This window comes from Dreissena polymorpha, chromosome 11 (assembly GCF_020536995.1).
Source record: "Dreissena polymorpha isolate Duluth1 chromosome 11, UMN_Dpol_1.0, whole genome shotgun sequence".
Taxonomy (NCBI): Eukaryota; Metazoa; Mollusca; class Bivalvia; order Myida; family Dreissenidae; genus Dreissena; species Dreissena polymorpha.
The window spans coordinates 5,715,716-5,738,471 of NC_068365.1; the positions used below are offsets into that span (position 1 = coordinate 5,715,716).

Consider the following 22,756-nt stretch of genomic DNA (forward strand, 5'->3'; position numbering starts at 1 on the left):
TCTGGTCTGTATGGTAACCTAATCTGAGCCGCTAATCTGGTCCGTATGGTACGCTATTCTGTGCCGCTTATCTGGGCCGAATGGTCCGCTTATCTGGTCCATTATTATTATTATTATACCGGATTTATATAGCGCCCTTTTCATGCAAGAGTGCACGTTCAAAGGCGCTTTACATAAGAACATTTGACGTATCGCAGATACGAATAAATTCTGCAACACTGTTTCAAAAGAAATCGATCAAAACTACTCAATTATACTATAAAACTACTGTATTATACTTTAAGTACTACGTAAACACATGCACAGTAACCATAGATTAGAAAGATCAACAAGACACTATAAAACTACCCTATGTGTATAGCTATAAGACAATTAATGAAACAATAAAATCCAAAACTTAAACAATAAGTACTACGTAAAACAACAAAAAATAATTATGCTTCCTTTAAAAGGGTTAATTCAAGTTCATGATGATTGAGATTTTATATAATGAATTGAATAAACCACTGCTTATATTGTATAAGATTGGAGGAAGAGGTGAGTTTTCAGTGCCTTTTTGAATGAATTCAGTGTTGAAGAACCTCGAATGTTTGATGGAAGTGAGTTCCAGAGTTTTGGAGCAGCGTACATGAAACTTCACTCTCCGTATGATACGGATTTAATCTTCGTTGGAATCACTAGTCCATGTAGTCCCTAATTCCACAAAGGTTAGAGTCTGGTTTTGGGTTTCCAGTTATTCACCATATATTTTGTGATTGAGGACCGAGGTAAATGTTCAAATGGAACAGGTTAAGTAAGCTATTTACCTTGGCCAAAATGTTACGATATGTATTTAGGAATATTTGCTATGTCCAGTTTTAATTATGTTAAAAATACAACTGATGTCTTTAAAGTTCCATGGAATGAATGCAGAAATAAAGATTTCTGCTTCCACCTTAAAGCTGGTATATACGATTTTTTAGATGTGTTTAATAGTAATATATTGATAAAATATGTTACAATAACATAAAATGGGAAAGAAAAATTATACATTAAAGCCGAATTTCATAAAATGCAGCACAGACAAATTAGCGCCCCGAGCCGATTGTGACGTACATATTTTCCTACAATAACCGAAGCATTCGTCTTTGTATTAGGATCGGAGTTAGTGTTCGTGTGTCGTATGAATAGATATCGTTGCGGGAATTCAAATAAACTGTTAAACTAAGTTTAGATTCACATCGTACATGTATGGTATACATGCTGGCGAATTCGGCTGTACAGCCGTTTTCAATTTCAGAATTAAATATCTGGCTTATTTCGCATTTTTCGACACATGTTCTTCTTAACTTTTATTTTAATTTATATTGATATATATATATATAATAATTTTTTACACATTTTATATAAATTCATAAATATTTGACAAAATTGTATATACCCTCTTTAACCAGCATGAACATTCTAACGCAATACAGAAGCCAGTATTCTACTAAGAAAATCATTCAGTGAAAGAGAACTTTAACTCAAGTTAACTAAATTGTCTCGGTATATGTTAACATTACTTCGAGTCTCAGATTAATTATTTTGTAGCAGCACTTTAAGTATTTTTAAGTAAGCCTAAATTGATGATTCACTCGATCATATTTACTTTTTGCAAAGGGATTTAGTAATTTTATACTCGTGTAGTATATCAGGGACCTATACAAACAGTTTGTACACTGCAACTCCAATATATCGCGGTTGAAGGGGTCCAAAGATCGCGACCGTGATATATCCGGCGCGCGATATAAATTGTCAGTTTATGTATGCATGTATATGTATACATTAGCATCATTATGCAATCTCAAAACACGCTATTTACCAACCTTATTCAAGTTTGTGTTATATCCATATGTCATTAATTGGTATAACACAAAACATTATTCCATGTGAGTATTTTCATATGCGTATAATTAAATTTTTAATCCGAAAAACATGTCCGAGTTTTATTGTTCAAGAAAGCATGCACAAATTAGACCCATGTACAAAATGACGTCATTCATTTCTCATGAAAAGCATGCACAGCATGGGGTTTAATAGTAGAGCATTGTGACTAACTGATCTATATTGTATACTGTATCTAACGCACACAGATTGTTGAGATAGGTCAGTATTGACTTGTGACATTTACTGTTATGATTGTGTACACCTTCATGTGTGCACTGGTGCGTTTCGGCAGTTCAAAGCAAATTCAATAGAGAATTGTAACACCCGAAATGACCTGTCATGTTTGACAAATGGGTCTTTTGTTTATCGCAGTACACAGGTGTTAATGTGATGTACAATGTAAGCAAACAATCTGGTCAAAACTGGATTATGACTGTTGGATTTAAGTTGGTGAAAAAAAGGGAAAAATACTTGCTTGAAACGGATTTTAATGCATCAAATTCTCAGATAAAAACATTTTATTTAAGGATTATGCTCGTCAGATTTTTGGGAGCCATAGCCGATTCGCGATATATTGGACAACGCGATATAACGGACCGTGATATATTGGAGTTGCAGTGTATATGTCCCTGAGTATATGTAGGTAATAAATATTTAAAAAATTAATCATAAACTCATACTCATTGTTATAGGGTTGCAGAAAGGTTCAAAAGTATTTTTTTTATGTTATGCTGAATTTTTAAATAAAAAAAAGACTTGTTTACAGGTGTTAGTATTTTTAAATCATAGGCACAACAAGCTCATTGTATTTTTTTTGAAACTAGAAGCCACATTTAGTTCCAATCCTTATTTAACATTTAATCAGAAAATGCATTCCAGTGGAATCTTCAACGAATTCTAAACTGCCTCATGTGGGGTAAGAACTACACGAGGCGTGAATAACAATTTTGAAAATGCTGTAGTTAACGATCATATAAATATATACACCCTTTGTAAGACATTTTTATTTCAAACATAAATGTGCGCTAATTATACCTCAGTACATAACCAACACTTTGTTTGATAAACAAACTGTAAACTGTTCATTATTTTAGTTTGGCTCCTTATGAACACAATATCAATTGTTTTTCAATGAATAACTTTTCTGTTTTCCACATTTCCAATCATGTTACTATTTCAGTTTTATTCCTCGTTTGACTGCTGCTCGGATACCAGATGCTTCTCCCCCGTACTTCTGCATCTCAGTTCTTGGTGCTCTGAACTGAATACCACAGCACAATTAGAGATCAATACATGCATTTATAGATTAATATTTAAAACTTTAATTAATTTTTCATGTCATCTACAATTCCTGCTACCAATAGTCACAAGAAACCCTGATTTGGGTAAACTGTTTCCCCTTTAGAGGTAGGCTGCGTTGTTTTTCTTTTGCATTGTTTATAAGCAGGCTTATTTAAATGTATTTAGATTATAATTACATTAATGTGAAATTTACAAGCATACAATTATATTTATACATAGGAGTCACAATGATATATTATTGACGAATACTCAAGTCATTAAATAAACAAAAGTCTCCCCCTGAGTAATTAAAGTGTCTTATGTGAACAGGTAAACAATATCTAGTCATAGATTCATTCATGTCAGTATACCTGTCCTTTACGTCGGATCTGAGCCCGGCGATACTTCATACGGTGTTTCACCCTTGGATTGCGCAACTCTTTCTTCTTATGGGCTGTAAGACCCCTATTCTTCTCAATCTACAACATGTCAACATAGAGCATGCATTTAGAATCATCAGTACCAACTTAAAAAAAAATACATTGTTGGTATAAAGAAACATGATTCAATACATCACAAAGTTTTTGTCAGTACTAAGTTTTTCATTTCTAGGCAACAAATATATTACTGACTTATATGTGGCAACTTATTTGAGCCAAACTCTGGACAAACAGGCTGCATATGGATAAAGAGTCAACCCTAATTATCCTGCAGTTCGGAATAGCTAATCTGGGACAACACTTTTTTGGATTTTTGTTTAGAAGAGATTTCTTTTATATAGAAAATTCCATAAATGTGCAAAGTGTCGTCCCGTATTAGGATAAGCCTGTGTGGACTATACAGGCTAATCTGGGAGAAGAAGCTTATAGGACGTTGTCTTTCGTTCTAATCCCTTTCTAACATAAATATATTATTAATGTTGTATGATTTTCTATGTATAAATAATGTTAACTTATTTGAAATACGTTTAAACTAATCTGGGACTACACTTAACACCCATTATGACATGTTTAAACTAATCTGGTACTACACTTAACGCACATTATGACACGTTTAAACTTATCTGGGACTACACTTAACACCCATTATGACATGTTTAAACTTATCTGGTACTACACTTAACGCACATCATGACACGTTTAAACTAATCTGGGACTAAACTTAACACACATTATGACATGTTTAAACTAATCTGGGACTACACTTAACGCACATCATGACACGTTTAAACTTATCTGGGACTACACTTAACACCCATTATGACATGTTTAAACTTATCTGGGACTACACTTAACGCACATCATGACATGCATTCAACCCAGTTTTCCCAGAACGAGCCTCATTTATGTGAAAAGAAAGAATCTTCATCAATACTATTGTTAAGTAAGAATCTTCATCAATACTATTGTTAAGTAAGAATCTTCATCAATACTATTGTTAAGTAAGAATCTTCATCAATACTATTGTTAAGTAAGAATCTTCATCAATACTGTTGTTAAGTAAGAATCTTCATCAATACTATTGTTAAGTAAGAATCTTCATCAATACTATTGTTAAGTAAGAATCTTCATCAATACTATTGTTAAGTAAGAATCTTCATCAATACTATTGTTAAGTAAGAATCTTCATCAATACTATTGTTAAGTAAGAATCTTCATCAATACTATTGTTAAGAAAGAATCTTCATCAATACTATTGTTAAGTAAGAATCTTCATCAATACTATTGTTAAGTAAGAATCTTCATCAATACTATTGTTAAGTAAGAATCTTTATCAATACTTTTGTTAAGTAAGAATCTTCATCAATACTATTGTTAAGTAAAAATCTTCATCAATACTATTGTTAAGTAAGGATTAACTTATTACCAATATTATCCTCATCAACATACAGTATTGACTTCAGACAGCTATTTTGAATATTTTGTTTTTGACACAGTTAATAGAAATTTGGATCAAAGAAAATTAATAAGAAATATAATTATGCGTTTCCCTCAATTTGTACACACAAATTCTACATTACTAGTAAGGTGGTAATTGGGTGGTAATATATTAGCTACATATGTAGGTCAAAATTTACCAGAATTCAACCAAAGCAAATATGCCTTTAGCCATGTTGATAACAAATATTATAGAAAAAACCAGGAGATAGCAATTGCTTTGACGACTATTGACATGGAAATGAACATGAGCCGCCTTCTGTGAAAACACTGCTGAATGCAATGGCGTAAACTGTAGTCCCATTTAACCTTTGTAGTACATACATTGGCGTAAACTGTAGTCCCATTAGACCTTTGTAGTACATACATTGGCGTAAACTGTAGTCCCATTTAACCTTTGTAGTACATACATTGGCGTAAACTGTAGTCCCATTTAACCTTTGTAGTACATACATTGGCGTAAACTGTAGTCCCATTTAACCTTTGTAGTACATACATTGGCGTAAACTGTAGTCCCATTTAACCTTTGTAGTCCATACTTTGGCGTAAACTGTAGTCCCATTTAACCTTTGTAGTACATACATTGGCGTAAACTGTAGTCCCATTTAACCTTTGTAGTACATACAGGCTAATCAAGGACAGCTTGTTTTGCCTAGACTGGATTTTCGTTTAGAAAAGCCTTCGTATGAACAAACAATTCCATAAAAGTGGAAAGTGTCGTTTCTGATAAGCCTCTGCTGACTGCATATTAAGCCTAGTTTTCCCAGAACAAGGCTTATTTTATGACAAAGACAACAAGATAGCAATGTCTCTGATGAATATGGACATGGTAATGGACATGTCATGTGACTGCAGTCTAACCTGGAAGTTAATAGCCCTCTTGCCGTCTCCTTCCTCCATCTCCATATCAACCTGTCCTGTCTGCTCTTCAACACTGAAAACATGCATCGTAGCCAATCAACAACTGGTGCAGTCAAAAACATTTGATATGCACTCTGGAAAAACAGGGATAAATGCATGTGCGTAAAGTGTTGTCCCAGATAAGCGTGTGAAGTCTGCACAGGCATATCAGGGACAATATTTTCCGCTTTTATGGAGTATTTGGAGTTGCATGGTATATCCAAGGCCACATGTCCAAGGTCATATGTTAAAGGTCATATGCCCAAGGTCATTGTCTAAGGTAGTATGTCCAAGGTTGCATGTCTAAGGTCACATGTCCAAGATCCTATGTCCAAGGTTGTATGTCCAAGGTTGAATGTCCATGGTTGCATGTTCAAAGTCATATGTCCAAGGTCATATGTCCAAGGTCATAATTATGTCAAAGGTAGTATGTCACGGTTGCATATCCAAGGTCATTTGTCCAAGGTCTTTGTTCAAGATAGTATGTCCAAAGATTGAAATTAATCAACTTGACAATGCACAGTGAAATACAACACCATTATTGGCAAACTCAACTGATTTACCAAGTTTCTACGAGACAATTAATTAAAAATAATATTCACTCATGGCAGGTAACTATTACATACTTGTGTTCCAACTCTTCATCCGGAGTGTCCTCCCCTGGCCGGCCTGCCTTCATCATCTGGTAATACTCCAGGGCTGCTCTCTCATCCTTTGTTTCATACTGGTCTCCCTTCTCCTGTACACAAAGACACATCATCAGCTACATTCTGGTAAAACTTTGCTGAATTGTGCAGTTGTTATTGACTGACAATTCATATGAGCAAAAGTTCTGTGAAAACTGAGTTTAATGCATGCGTGAAGTGTCACACATGTTGATCTGAGACGACTTGTTTCGCCAAGACTGGATTTTTGTTTAGAAGAGATTCCCTTGAACTAAAAATTACATAAATGTGTATTTCAGTAGGGGAGCTGGCCGAATTCCGGCACTTGAAGATTTCTGGAGAAGCTAACCCACCTGGGAAGGTATAGCTAGGGATAGCAGGTAATTATTTATGATATTAAAATGTCCTCACTGATTAACCTTTGCATATTGCACAGGCTAACCTGGAATGACACTTATACAAAAGCATTAAGCCCAGTTTTAATAACTTTCAGAAACCATACAAGTAATAATCTTATTTTCTTCTGCAGATTCCTCACTTTTTAGATAAATACTGGATTTGTTTGCTTAATTAAAGTCTGACCCTTTGCATGTTATATTCTCTAAACTTATTACATAATTAAATAGAGTTTTATTTCCATGAACATATACCAGCCTAACAAAACACTTTTACAGACCCCATGTCTTAATAGTTCATTTTCTAAACTATACATATTTTATAGTTTGTACAGTTTTCAATTTTAAGGAAGTTTACTTAAATTATTTTTCAATAACATAAATTCTTGTTTTTTCATAAGGATACCAATCTCTGGCAATAGTGTCTACCACATTCAGACACATTAATAAGGTACAAAGTATGTCACCCTCTGTTATGACCAACAATATTCACTTTAAGGTGAACATCTTTTTGTTCATTGTTTGTATTAAGTTCACAATCATATTACAGCAGTCAATTAACTCTTTGCATGCTGGGAAATTTGTCTTCTGCTAAAATGTTGTCTGCTGAATTTCTAAAATTAGCATTTTCTTCGATTTTTTTCGAAGAATACTATAAGAATAGCAAACAGTTTGGATCCTGATGAGACGCCACGTTTTGTGGCGTCTCATCTGGATCCAAACTGTTTGCAATGGCCTTCAAAATTCAGTTCCCGCACTGAAAGGGTTAAACTATCCCACATTTCCTGGACAAGCTGGATTACAGGTACAAAGCAACATACTTCAGCTAGTAAATGTCCTTTAATCAGATATAGGGGGAGAATAGCAATAGAAATAATTTCATGTCCATGTCCCCGCACAACTTTTGGCGTCTTGTTGGGAATCGAATTATTGACTCTTGGATTGAGAGTCTAGTAATTTACAGACTGAGCTAGCTGTCCTGTATATGATATAACTGAAGTTATTCAAATGATCTTCGCTCTGAGATCACTGGGCTTAACTGGGAAATATGTCGTCTGCTAAAATGTCGTCTGCTGAATTTCAAAAATTAGCATTTTCTTCGATTTTTTTTCAAAGAATACTATCAGAATAGCAAACAGTTTGGATCCTGATGAGACGCCAAGTTCTGTGGCATCTCATCTGGATCCAAACTGTTTTCAAAGGTCTTTAAAAGGTCTCTAAAATTTGTTTCCAGCACTGAAAGAGTTAAGGTTTGTGTGTAAAGTGTCGTCCCAGATTAGCCTGTGCAGTCTACATTATTGATCAGGGACAACACTTTCTGTCAAGACTGGATTTCGTTGAGAAAAGTCTACTTTTGAATAAACAAATCAACTGAAAGTGTGATCCATGATAAGCCTGTGCAACTGCAGGCTTATCGGTAATGAAACTTTACACAAAAGGCTCAAACGACTCCACTCTACCTTGTTTTTGCCTGCTTTGCCAGTTAAGTCCTCATACATTTCATCAGAATCCTCGCTACCCGAGTCCGCACTTCCGGAGTCTGAGACCAGCTCACTGAGTTTGGTGCGCTTCTTGTCTGTTGCCTTCGTAACCTTGCCAGTCTTTCTCCTGTATGCACATGTACACCATATAATACATGGTTATGAGGTCATCAATATTTTACTAGTTAGTTAATTATGAGGTCATCAATATTTTACTAGTTAGTTAAACAAGACAATGTGTTTGTCAGAAACACTATGTCCCCTTCTGCGTCACTTTGACTTAGTATTTTTGACCTTTGACCTTGAAGGATGACCATGACCTTTCACCACTCAAAATGTGCAGCTCCATGAGATACACATGCATGCCAAATATCAAGTTGCTATCTTCAATATTGCAAAAGTTATTGCAAATGTTAAAGTTGGCGCAAACCAACAGACCAACCAACCAACAGACAGGGCAAAAACAATATGTCCCCCACTATAGTGGTGGGGGACATAAAAATATTCAATTGATGAAAGTGAGAAGTTTTTGTCATTGAACATGAACACATATGACATGAATTGGGATCATCGATACTAAAATTGGGCCACCCTTCGGCAGAACCAGGCTAAAAATGGGCCACCCTTTGGCAGAATCAGACTAAAAATGGGCCACCCTTTGGCAGAACCAGACTAAAAATGGGCCACCCTTTGGCAGAATCAGACTAAAAATGGGCCACCCTTTGGCAGAACCAGACTAACTGAGGAGCTGCGCCATGAGCGCATGATACGCCCGTCGTTCGCCAATGAAGTAGTAAGGTAATAAATAACCCTTTGAATCATTTTTTTACTTCAGTTTATTTGTATTTGAATACATGGTTTATTTTATAAGTACATGAGCATGGAGCGCCGTCTCCTTGACATTCATACCATATCTTTTTTTGAGTATATGTATGCATTTCTTTAGAGGATATGGAGTTGAAGTAAACCTGTTATAGATATTTTGACCAATAATAAAAGAGAAATGTAGATGGGTAAGTGGTAGTGTACAATCGGAATAGAAAAAAGCTCACCTTGTTCAATTTTTCAGGGACACTAAAAAAAAAAAAAAAAAAAATCCATCGAAGGATATTTGAGCTACAGTAGGACATTCAATGAAATCACGAAATTTTGACGAACAAAGTCCCATAACTCTGGAACGACAATTCAGAATTCCGTCAAAAACGAAAGGGGATCAGGGTTTATCAATATTAAGATTGTGTTAAAATTTGAAGAAAATCTGTCAAAGGATATTTGACGTAGCGTACGACATTAACAGACGGACGGACGGACGGACGGACGGACGGACAGACGGACGGACGGACGGACAGACGCGGGGTATACCATAATACGTCCCGTCATAGACGGGCGTATAAAAATGGGCCACCCTTTGGCAGAACCAGACTAAAAATGGGCCACCCTTTGGCAGAACCAGTTTAAATGGGCCACCCTTTGGCAGAACCAGTTTAAATGGGCCACCCTTTGGCAGGACCAGGCTAAATGGGCCACCCTTTAGCAGAACCAGACTAAAAATGGGCCACCCTTTGGCAGAATCAGACTAAAAATGGGCCACCCTTTGTTGCCTAGTAACTAGGCTAAATGTATTTGCATAAAGCATCATCCCATATTAGCCTGTGAAGACGACCCTTTCTGCTTATATGGAATGATTCATTTTAAGGTAGTCACTTCTAAACAAAAATCCAGTCATTCAGTCATTTATGCATAAGAATTAAGCAGTGTCTTTCAAACAAGACTCAAATAAGAATAACAAGAAGCATTTAAGATCTCATTCATTGTCTATATCATGTATTAAAGATAAGGATTAGACTCTTAATCGAAATCATTGTATTCAATATGGAAATGTTCAGCAGATAAAAGATGTTATATCTTTGTCATTGAAATACATAATGCAATTGAAAATCCCCAACTGCATTTTTAAAGCAAAAAAAAACAACAACAAAAACAGTAAGCTTCTTGAATAAAAAATTGTTACTGTAAATTCATTATTTTGCATGTGGCATCAATTTGTAATAATTTTGTGGGTTAGCTAATTCACGAATTTACCACAAACACAAGGGAAAATTACCAACACAAATTCCTCTTTTTTTATCCAAAATCAAAAGTCCAAAAATTTAGATGTCCACATAGAAAGCATTTTTTTTTTAAACCACACAATTTTATGACAACAAATAATAAGAATTTTACAGTATTAGCAAACAAGCAGATAACCAGCGTACAGTAAAGTAAAATGGAGTCATCAGCATTTAAATATTTAGTAGATAACAATCTGCATAATAACCACTTCCCACCTGACAAAGGAACCCCCTGTGGTTTGTGACTGTGCAGAGTTGAGTGTAACCTCCTTGCCAGCACGCAGACGGGCCACGATGTCGTCCACTTCAGCATTCATCTGCTCGTCCAGAGGTTCCAACTGCTTCAGAATCTGAGATACAGACGGGTATGGTGAATAATGCATGTACAACGATAGAGCACTGAATCACACAGAGCTTTGATCTGGGAAAATGGGGCTTAATAAATGTGCTTAAAGCATCAACCAAAGGGTGGAAAGGCAATGCATGTACAATGCTAGAGCGTGGATTCACCCAGAGCTTCCGTCTGGGAAAATGGGGCTTAAAGGTGTGAGAAGGCAATGCATGTACAATGCTAGAGCGTGGATTCACCCAGAGCTTCTGTCTGGGAAAATCAGGCTTAAAGGTGTGAGAAGGCAATGCATGTACAATGCTAGAGCATGGATTCACCCAGAGCTTCCATCTGGGAAAATGGGGCTTAAAGGTGTGAGAAGGCAATGCATGTACAATGCTAGAGCATGGATTCACCCAGAGCTCCCTTCTGGGAGAAATGGGGCTTAAAGGTGTGAGAAGGCAATGCATGTACAATGCTAGAGCGTGGATTCATCCAGAGCTTCATTCTGGGAGAAATGGGGCTTAAAGGTGTGAGAAGGCAATGCATGTACAATGCTAGAGCACGGATTCATCCAGAGCTTCATTCTGGGAGAAATGGGACTTAAAGGTGTGAGAAGGCAATGCATGTACAATGCTAGAGCACGGATTCATTCAGAGCTTCATTCTGGGAGAAATGGGGCTTAAAGGTGTGAGAAGGCAATGCATGTACAATGCTAGAGCGTGGATTCATTCAGAGCTTCATTCTGGGAGAAATGGGACTTAAAGGTGTGAAAAGGCAATGCATGTACAATGCTAGAGCGTGGATTCATTCAGAGCTTCATTCTGGGAGAAATGGGGCTTAAAGGTGTGAGAAGGCAATGCATGTACAATGCTAGAGCGTGGATTCATTCAGAGCTTCATTCTGGGAGAAATGGGGCTTAAAGGTGTGAGAAGGCAATGCATGTACAATGCTAGAGCGTGGATTCATTCAGACCTTCATTCTGGGAGAAATGGGGCTTAAAGGTGTGAGAAGGCAATGCATGTACAATGCTAGAGCGTGGATTCATTCAGAGCTTCATTCTGGGAGAAATGGGACTTAAAGGTGTGAGAAGGCAATGCATGTACAATGCTAGAGCACGGATTCATTCAGAGCTTCATTCTGGGAGAAATGGGGCTTAAAGGTGTGAGAAGGCAATGCATGTACAATGCTAGAGTGTGGATTCATTCAGAGCTTCATTCTGGGAGAAATGGGGCTTAAAGGTGTGAGAAGGCAATGCATGTACAATGCTAGAGCGTGGATTCATTCAGAGCTTCATTCTGGGAGAAATGGGACTTAAAGGTGTGAGAAGGCAATGCATGTACAATGCTAGAGCGTGGATTCATTCAGAGCTTCATTCTGGGAGAAATGGGGCTTAAAGGTGTGAGAAGGCAATGCATGTACAATGCTAGAGCGTGGATTCATTCAGAGCTTCATTCTGGGAGAAATGGGACTTAAAGGTGTGAAAAGGCAATGCATGTACAATGCTAGAGCGTGGATTCATTCAGAGCTTCATTCTGGGAGAAATGGGGCTTAAAGGTGTGAGAAGGCAATGCATGTACAATGCTAGAGCGTGGATTCATTCAGAGCTTCATTCTGGGAGAAATGGGGCTTAAAGGTGTGAGAAGGCAATGCATGTACAATGCTAGAGCGTGGATTCATTCAGAGCTTCATTCTGGGAGAAATGGGGCTTAAAGGTGTGAGAAGGCAATGCATGTACAATGCTAGAGCGTGGATTCATTCAGAGCTTCATTCTGGGAGAAATGGGGCTTAAAGGTGTGAGAAGGCAATGCATGTACAATGCTAGAGCGTGGATTCATTCAGAGCTTCATTCTGGGAGAAATGGGACTTAAAGGTGTGAGAAGGCAATGCATGTACAATGCTAGAGCGTGGATTCATTCAGAGCTTCATTCTGGGAGAAATGGGGCTTAAAGGTGTGAGAAGGCAATGCATGTACAATGCTAGAGCGTGGATTCATTCAGAGCTTCATTCTGGGAGAAATGGGGCTTAAAGGTGTGAGAAGGCAATGCATGTACAATGCTAGAGCACGGATTCATTCAGAGCTTCATTCTGGGAGAAATGGGGCTTAAAGGTGTGAGAAGGCAATGCATGTACAATGCTAGAGCGTGGATTCATTCAGAGCTTCATTCTGGGAGAAATGGGACTTAAAGGTGTGAGAAGGCAATGCATGTACAATGCTAGAGCGTGGATTCATTCAGAGCTTCATTCTGGGAGAAATGGGCCTTAAAGGTGTGAGAAGGCAATGCATGTACAATGCTAGAGCGTGGATTCATTCAGAGCTTCATTCTGGGAGAAATGGGGCTTAAAGGTGTAAGAAGGCAATGCATGTACAATGCTAGAGCACGGATTCATTCAGAGCTTCATTCTGGGAGAAATGGGACTTAAAGGTGTGAGAAGGCAATGCATGTACAATGCTAGAGCGTGGATTCATTCAGAGCTTCATTCTGGGAGAAATGGGGCTTAAAGGTGTGAGAAGGCAATGCATGTACAATGCTAGAGCGTGGATTCATTCAGAGCTTCATTCTGGGAGAAATGGGCCTTAAAGGTGTGAGAAGGCAATGCATGTACAATGCTAGAGCGTGGATTCATTCAGAGCTTCATTCTGGGAGAAATGGGCCTTAAAGGTGTGAGAAGGCAATGCATGTACAATGCTAGAGCACGGATTCATTCAGAGCTTCATTCTGGGAGAAATGGGACTTAAAGGTGTGAGAAGGCAATGCATGTACAATGCTAGAGCACGGATTCATTCAGAGCTTCATTCTGGGAGAAATGGGGCTTAAAGGTGTGAGAAGGCAATGCATGCACAATGCTAGAGCACGGATTCATTCAGAGCTTCATTCTGGGAGAAATGGGGCTTAAAGGTGTGAGAAGGCAATGCATGCACAATGCTAGAGCACGGATTCATTCAGAGCTTCATTCTGGGAGAAATGGGACTTAAAGGTGTGAAAAGGCAATGCATGTACAATGCTAGAGCCTGGATTCACAGGGCCCTCAATCTATGAAATCTGCCGCCAAATTTCAGCGGCAGTCCCCCACCTGAAAAGTATACTTTTTTCCCCTTTTGGGGGGAAAAATTCCCCCTAAAAAAAAAAAAAAATGTTTTTTTTTTGTTTTTTTTTTTAATAGAAAGATGTGTCTCACGATTATTATATCTCAATTCTATTTCAATTTAATCTTTTCAAACATACTAAATTATGAAAAATGCAATGAATATAGTGCAAACATGTACAAATGAAATAATGAGAGATTAAGTAAAAAATTCCCCCAAAAAGGGAAACGCCGCAAAAATTCCCCCTCCTAAGGGCTGCGGACCCCTTCCCCCAAAGTAGTGTGAGGGCCCTGATTCATTCAGAGCTTCTTTCTGGGAGAAATATGGCTTAAAGGTGTGAGAAGGCAATGCATGTACAATGCTAGAGCACTGATTCACACAAAGCTTCATTCTGGGAGAAATGGGGCTTAATAAATGTGCTTAAAGCATCATCCAAAGGGTGGAAAGGCAATGCATGTACAATGCTAGAACATTGAACCTTGTTCTCGAAAAACTGGGTTTAATGCATTTGCGTGAAGTGTAGTCCAAGATAAGCCAGTGCAGTCCACACAGGCTAATCAGGGACGACACTTTCCGCCTAGACTGGATTAAAGCTAATAAGAGACTTCTTTTAAACAACAGGAGCTGTGTTTGTGAAATACAATCCCCCCTACTTTGAAGCTGCACAGTAGCTATTCTAGAAAAAGGCTCGTTACTTTGTCAAAAATCCATGGATTGGAACAAAAATGGAACTTGATCTGTAAGTCATGCAGGTAGACTCACACACCTAAAATAAAGGTCAGTATCTGAAATGGTGTAGAAAAACATTCCGGAAAAGTGTTCTTTTAAAAAAAACAGTTCAGTCCAAGGCCCAAAACAAATTAGCAAAAACAAAAACCTTACTAAATTTGTATGTCATATAGACAAACTGACTCAACCACCAAAAATCAGTTTATGAAAGCATTAAGGTTATAATTCTGGAAAAGTATTATTTTAAAGAAAATTCCAAGGCCGGTAATATCTTCAAAAATGAATGGACCAAAACAAAATTCAATTTTGATCTGTGAATAGTGTTGAAAGATTCACATACCATAAATCAGGTCAATATCTGAAAGCATTTTGATAAAGTCAGGAAAACTATTATTCTAGAGAAAAAATGAAGTACAAGACTTGTAACTTTGCAAATAGACCCGAAACTCAACCTCAACCATGATCTGTAAGTCTTGCAGGAAGATTTACCGTAATTACTCTATGTTTTCGGACACTCTAAGTTTTCGGACACCCCTTTTTCTAGCAAAAATAATTATTTTTCGTGACTCTTAATTTTCGGACACACGAGTTTTAGTCCATAATTAATGTCTCTTAGTTTTCGGACAGTATATTTTTCAGCGCTTTTTTACCAAATTTCGGTCCTGTTTTCGATATCTAATGACAATTCGATCATGGGGTTTTACAACCAGATTAACATCATAAACCATGGCAGGTGCAACGGACCATTTCATTTGCGTTATTGGGTAAATAACCTTGTAAACCTGTATTAGACAATGGTTTGGCCCGATAGCATAAGCGTTATGACAATTACCAGGGGTAGTGCTAATTAGCAGTTCAATTATCTACCGCAATGGTACTAACCCTTCTCAGTAAAATAACTATGACAAATACTAAACGCTTCAAAGTGTGATGCACCCTATTGCAAGTTTTACGAACAATGGAAGGTGTAACAACAACTATCGGAAATGAACAAACACAGAATTCTTAATTTGCTTTTTTATCTGCTGCAATGGTACTACCCCTTCTCAGTAAAATAACTATGACAAATACTAAACGCTTCAAAGTGTGATGCACCCTATTGCACGTTTTACGAACAATGGAAGGTGTAACAACAACTATCGGAAATGAACAAACACAGAATTCTTAATTTGCTTTTTTATTGCATTAATTACAGGTTCATACTAGCGAGTATCGGTACATCACACGCTCATCTTAGAACTCGTTGGTCAAAGTACAACCTTGTAGTAACTTTCTGTCAAATAAATTAAGCATTTAACATTAAAATAAAGAGTTGTTCTGTTCTGTTCTTTAAAATGCAGTGCAAACATATATAACTGTAATTTATACAATACGGCATGGTATTTTACAAGCGCGTGCTATTACCGGTAGTCGTTGATACAATTGACGCCATTTTCGGACACTTCAATTTTGGGCTCTAAGTTTTCGGACACCTGTATTTTGTAAATATTTTTCGTATCTAAGATTTCGGACACGAAAAAAATTAATTATTTTTAAGTGTCCGAAAACATGAGTAATTACGGTAAATACCAAAAACAAGGTAAATATCTGAAAGAATTTAGGAAAATGTTCCAGTAAAACCCTGCAGTTATATTTCCAGTGTTGCAATTAAGATTTTTAAACAGAAGATATTGATACACATACATTTCTGTACTGCAGAAGACGTTTGACCACGGGATGGTTGTGTACAGCTGTCTGCTTGGACTTCAGCATCAGGTAGAACACAATGTTCATACAATAACTGCAAGTAGAACACAATGTTCATAAAATAACTGGAAGTAGAACACAATGTTCATACAATAACTGGAAGTAGAACACAATTATCATACAATAACAGGAAGTAGAACACAATGTTCATACAATAACTGCAAGTAGAACCAATGTTCATACAATAACAGAAAGTAGAACACAATGTTCATACAATAACTGGAAGTAAAACACAATGTTCATACAATAGCTGGAAGTAGAACACAATGTTCATATAATAACTGCAAGTAGAAAACAATGTTCATACAATAACAGGAAGTAGAACACAATGTTCATACAATAACTGCAAGTAGAATGCAATGTTCATACAATAACAGAAAGTAGAACACAATGTTCATACAATAACTTGAAGTAAAACACAATATTCATACAATAACTTGAAGTAAAACACAATGTTCATACAATAACTGGAAGTAGATGACAATGTGTATACAATAACTGGAATTAGATGAAGTAGTAGAAGTAGTACTATCGGTTTATGACAGCGAATCCGCTTTTTAGACTTGTACAGACATGACGTCAATGGCACGTAACAAGCTTTATTTACTGAATGAACAAGATGCATGAGTAAACAATTACACTAGCGTTGATAAAGTCATTGCTTTCGTTTAACAATATGATTTCAATCAATCTATAAGATATTATTCTGTATTATTCAATTAAGTTAATTCTGTGATTTTGCTTAGTTAACAGCAATGAGAATTTGTTTTACACTGTATGCAAACAACTGGGCGGGGTAACGACTTAGCAATACTACCAACTGACCAACCATCTTAAAATTGTGATCCGAATTCAACGGTCACCTGTGGACAACGGTCACTTTGGTCATTTCCCTTGACTGACCGCTGACTTCAGGTTTGACTGTATACTAGTCTTTTGTTATCAGGTGATCAGTAATGGGCTTCCATTATTGGCTTCCATTGACAAGCTCATTATTATGATCAGCAAATTAGTGGGACCGAATAAGTCAATAAATGTTAACCGGTGATTGAAACAGTGAAGCAATTGCCAATTGGTCCTATTCATTTTCTGTCATGATCAAACACACCTTTCTTGAGAACAAGTTTGAACTTTGTGTGGAAATAATCAGCTGTGATGCCTGTGAACTTACTTGAGAACAAGTTTTAACTTGGTATGCACATAATTAGCTGCCACTTACTTGAGAACCAGTTTGAACTTGGTGTGCACGTAATCAGCTGCCTTGCCAGTGAACTGTTGCCTAGCAACCAGATCCTTCAGGGGACACAACCTGTCCTGGAGCTCCTTCATCTGGGGACAGAAAGATTATTAACCCATAACCACTTATATACGCATTTTGATGCATTTGAAGTCCCATTGAAAATAAAATTTTCAAATCAGATTTGGAATACACAAACCATTACCCTCATTTTTCATCTCCTCCCAAATGTTATATTCTCCCTTCTGTCAAAAGACAGGTGTAGTGCATGTGTATGACGTGTCATCCCAGATACGCCTATGAAGTCCTCACAGGCTAATCACAGATGACACTTTCTGCTTTAATGTATTTTTTAGCTATGAAATATCATAACTTTCTTTGCTTTGATTTTTAGTCTGCCATTTAAACAATATATGTACATGTCTTTCAGTCATAGATGAGCATTCAGTTATCATTTATTAACACCTTTAATAGCTGATCCAAGCAAATTGCTATCACTAATTGATCCTCACTATGGGAAAACAGGGTTAAACGCATGTGCATAAAAAGTCATCCCAGGTTAGCCTGTGCACGCTGTATCACACCATATATGTTAATATATTGTTTATAATATTCACAGAAAATAATATACACAATTGAATAATATATACATGTTTAAATAAATACATATTTGACCTTTTTACCTATTAAAATCTTTTGTTATAAACATAACCTTACCAGGCTTCCTGAAAAGTCCCAAAAAGTGCCTGTCAACCGGACAGGCTGATGGAAAAGTCCGGACAAAAATTCACCTGACCGAACAGCGTGAAATTATAACTGAAGAATTAATATACATAATCATATTTATTGCAATGTGCAGCCTGTGTATAAGAACAGTTGACAAAGTAAAACAAAACACTTGGGTGTTCAAGTGATAACAGTGTATGATGGACCACAGCTTTAAATTCTAGTCAGACTCAAAACAAAATAACATAACACGATTGGTGTTGCCATTGAAGAACTTTAGCAACGACATGTTTTTAATGTGTAGTTTTTTGTTACAACCTTTGTAATTGGATTGATGGTAATATGTCGGACCATTGAAAGTGAAGTTTAAAAAAAAAAAAGAAACCGTCAGAGACAGGTGATGCTCCCCAAAGGTTTTTTTGGTCACAATATTGCACTATATATTCAGATAAAAGGAAACGTCTTGAGGGCACAGTAGTAGGGGGTACAAGAATTTTTTTATAGAAATTTTCAAAGGGCCATAACTCTGTGAAAAATCATCCGACCAGAACCCGCTGATAATATGCACATCTCTTGGTAGTGAAGCTTCCCATAAAGTTTCATTGAATTCCGGTCATTAGTTGCTGAGAAATAGCCCGGACAAGAATTGCACTATATGTACAGTTAATGGAAAATTTCAAAGGGCCTTAAATCTGTAAAAATTCATCCCACCAGAACCTGCTGATAATATGCACATCTCCTCTTGGTAGTGAAGCTTCCCATAAAGTTTCATTGAATTCTGGTCATTAATTGCTGAGAAATAGCCCGGACGAAAATTGTGCACGGACAGACAGACACACAGACGGACGGACAGACGAAGCGGCGACTATATGCTCCCCCCCCCAAATTTTTTGGGGGAGCATAAAAAACATTTCAAAGGGAGAGCACTCTTAAGAACTAGTGACGCATTAGTGTTCTTAATGACAAAAAGGCTCGAAATTCACAAAAAAAGTGATTTTAATGGGGTGTTTTCCTTCTTTTGGCAAGTATTAGACTTTTCGGTATTTAGTCATAATTTTTTTGGCCTGTCACAAGGACCGGCGATATTAGAAACTTCACCGGACTGTAAAGAATTTTGCCAGACAAGACCGACTGTCCGGCCTTTTCAGGAAGCCTGCCTTACAGAATATTAACCCTTTCCCACTCAGAAGCAAATTAAAATGGCTATATGCAAACAACATGAAACCAGAACAGCCTGCGAGTAACTCACATTCTGTTCAGGTTCTATACTGTTTGCTGCTCATCAGTATCTAAGATTGGGAAATGAAGCCTTTAAAACTTAAATATAGTAAGAAAGGTATTTAATTAAAAATAAAACTTTCAAAGGCACTTCACATGCGTCAAAATACGTATCTAAGTGGTAAAGTATTAAATGGTTAAGGGGGATACATGGAAAACCGCTTCTGTACAGAACATGTAAACAGACATGGAAAATATGGAAATTAACCCTTAAAGCGCTGGAGCCGAATTTTAAAGGCCTTTGCAAACAGTTTGGATCCAGATGAGACGCCACAGAACGTGGCGTCTCATCTGGATCCAAACTGTTTGCTATTCTGATAGTATTCTTTGAAAAAAAATGAAGAAAATGCTTATTTTAGAAATTCAGCAGACGACATTTTAGCAGAAGACAAATTACCCAGCATGCAAAGGGTTAAGCATCAACACAAGATCTTTTTCTTTATAAAAGTGGAAAAAATAAAGCCAAATTAGTTCCAACTATGAATTGATGTTGATAATGAATTTATAATTATGCAATTACAACAAATATACTGGGAAGACAAACATTAATTTAAAATAAATTTCATTAAATATCTCCATGTTTTTGCCGACGCTAGATATGTTTCTCAACTAAATACAATACATTATACTGACCTTGAGCTTTAAGTCGTCTATGAGGGTCATCAACTCTGGGGACTCCTTTTTTAATAACTGAAATTATAATGTAGTCATGTGAGCTCCACTCTGTGAAAACCAGACTTGCATGTAGGTAAAGTGAAAGTAATTATCAGTGGGAAATCCACTTGCATTTATCTGAATTTAAGTTACTTATGTGTTAACTGACATACAAAATCATTTGTTTGACAGATGGTAACTACAATCTGCCTGAAACCAGAACCGACATTTTCAGAAAACATGCTCGTCAAAGTGTAACTTTGCCATCAGGACTGTCGGGCCAGCAATTTTGCAAAGACATTTCTGAGAAAGTTTGATTAAGATTGGATGGAAAATGTGGCCGAAAGAGTTGTTATGAGCTAAAAGATGACGACGCTCACTCAGAGGGCCAGATGAGATGCGTATTTGCGTAAAATAATCATGAAAACAAGGGCTGTTTGTAAAACATGCATGCCCCTCATATGGCCTCTACGTTGTAGTGACAGCAATTGTGTGAATATGTTTTTGTCACTGTGACCTTGACTTTTGACCTAGTGACCTGAAAATCAATAGGGGTCATCTGTGAGTCCTGATCAATCTACCTATCAAGTTTCATGATCCTAGGCATAAGCGTTCTTCAGTTATCATCCGGAAACCATGTTACTATTTCGGGTCACTGTGACCTTGACCTTTGACCTAGAGACCTGAAAATCAATAGGGGTCATCTGCGAGTCATGATCAATGTACCTATGAAGTTTCATGATCCTAGGCATAAGCGTTCTTGAGTTATCATCCGGAAACCATTTTACTATTTCGGGTCACCATGACCTTGACCGTTGACCTAGTAACCTCAAAATCATTAGGGGTCATCTGCGAGTCATGATCAATGTACCTATGAAGTTTCAGGATCCTAGGCATAAGTGTTCTTGAGTTATCATCTGGAAACCATTTTACTATTTCGGGTCACCATGACCTTGACCTTTGACCTAGTGACCTGAAAATCAATAGGGGTCATCTGCGAGTCATGATCAATGTACCTATGAAGTTTCATGATCGTAGCCATAAGCGTTCTTGAGTTATCATCCGGAAACCATTTTATTATTTCGGGTCACTGTGACCTTGACCTTTGATATAGTGACCTGAAAATCAATAGGGGTCAACTGCGAGTCATGATCAATCTACCTATCAAGTTTCATGATCCTAGGCATAAGCGTCATTGAGTCATCATCCGGAAACCATTTTACTATTTCCGGTCACCTTGACCTTTGACCTTGTGACCTGAAAATCTATAGGGGTCATCTGTGAGTCATTATCAATCTACCTATCAAGTTTCATGATCCTAGGCATAAGCGTTCTTGAGTTAATTTCCGGAAACCATTTTACTATTTCGAGTCACCTTGACCTTTGACCTAGTGACCTGAAAATCAATAGGGGTCATCTGCCAGTCATTATCGATCTACCTATGAAGTTTCATGATTCTAGGCATAAGCATTTTTGAGTTATCATCCGGAAACCATTTTACAATTTTCGAGTCACCATGACCTTGACCTTTGACCTAGTGACCTGAAAATCAATAGGGGTCACCTGCCAGTCATTATCAATCTACGTATGAAGTTTCATGATTCTAGGCATAAGCGTTCTTGAGTTATCATCCGGAAACCATTTTACTATTTCGGGTCACCGTGACCTTGACCTTTGACCTAGTGACCTGAAAATCAATAGGGGTCATCTGCGAGTCCTGATCAATCTACCTATCAAGTTTCATGATCCTAGGCATAAGCGTTCTTGAGTTATCATCTGGAAACCATTTTACTATTTCGGGTCACCGTGACCTTGTCATTTGACCTAGTGACCTCAAAATCAATAGGGGTCATCTGCAAGTCATGATCAATGTTCCTATGAAGTTTCATGATCCTAGGCCCAAGCGTTCTTGAGTTATCATCCGGAAACCACCTGGTAGACCGACTGACCGTCAGACCGACATACCGACCAACATGCGCAAAGCAATATACCCCCTCTTCTTCGAAGAGGGGCATAAAAAGAAAATACGCATGACTTATAATTTTGTTGAGTAAAAAACTCCTGGCTAAATTCGGATTACGCATCGTGTGCTATTTCAATGCGTTTTAGCCGTTTATACATGCATATAAATTCGTGAAAACATGACTGGTTCCTGTCATTGTGTCCACACCAGTAAATACGTAGTGACATGACCATCTTTGTATAGAATGTGGTTCCCAACCTAATTTACTCCTCAGTCAGAATGTATCATTTTATTTTGGCCCACGATAAACACCGATGTTGACACATCGG

General features: G+C 37.3%; 1 protein-coding gene across 1 annotated transcript in view; it reads right to left on the minus strand.

Moving 5' to 3' along the window:
* Positions 1-2,897: 2,897 nt before the first annotated feature.
* LOC127850662 (something about silencing protein 10-like) overlaps positions 2,898-22,756 on the minus strand; it is a 28,886-nt gene continuing 9,027 nt past the window's right edge. Inside the window, exons 7-15 of the mRNA XM_052383833.1 lie at positions 20,444-20,500; positions 17,789-17,898; positions 16,507-16,603; positions 10,895-11,028; positions 8,547-8,694; positions 6,653-6,765; positions 5,988-6,060; positions 3,561-3,668; positions 2,898-3,169 (exon numbers count right to left, since the gene is read on the minus strand). Of these exons, the coding sequence (XP_052239793.1) occupies positions 3,080-3,169; positions 3,561-3,668; positions 5,988-6,060; positions 6,653-6,765; positions 8,547-8,694; positions 10,895-11,028; positions 16,507-16,603; positions 17,789-17,898; positions 20,444-20,500 (930 nt within the window). The 3' untranslated portion in view covers positions 2,898-3,079. The remainder of the gene's footprint in view (positions 3,170-3,560; positions 3,669-5,987; positions 6,061-6,652; positions 6,766-8,546; positions 8,695-10,894; positions 11,029-16,506; positions 16,604-17,788; positions 17,899-20,443; positions 20,501-22,756) is intronic.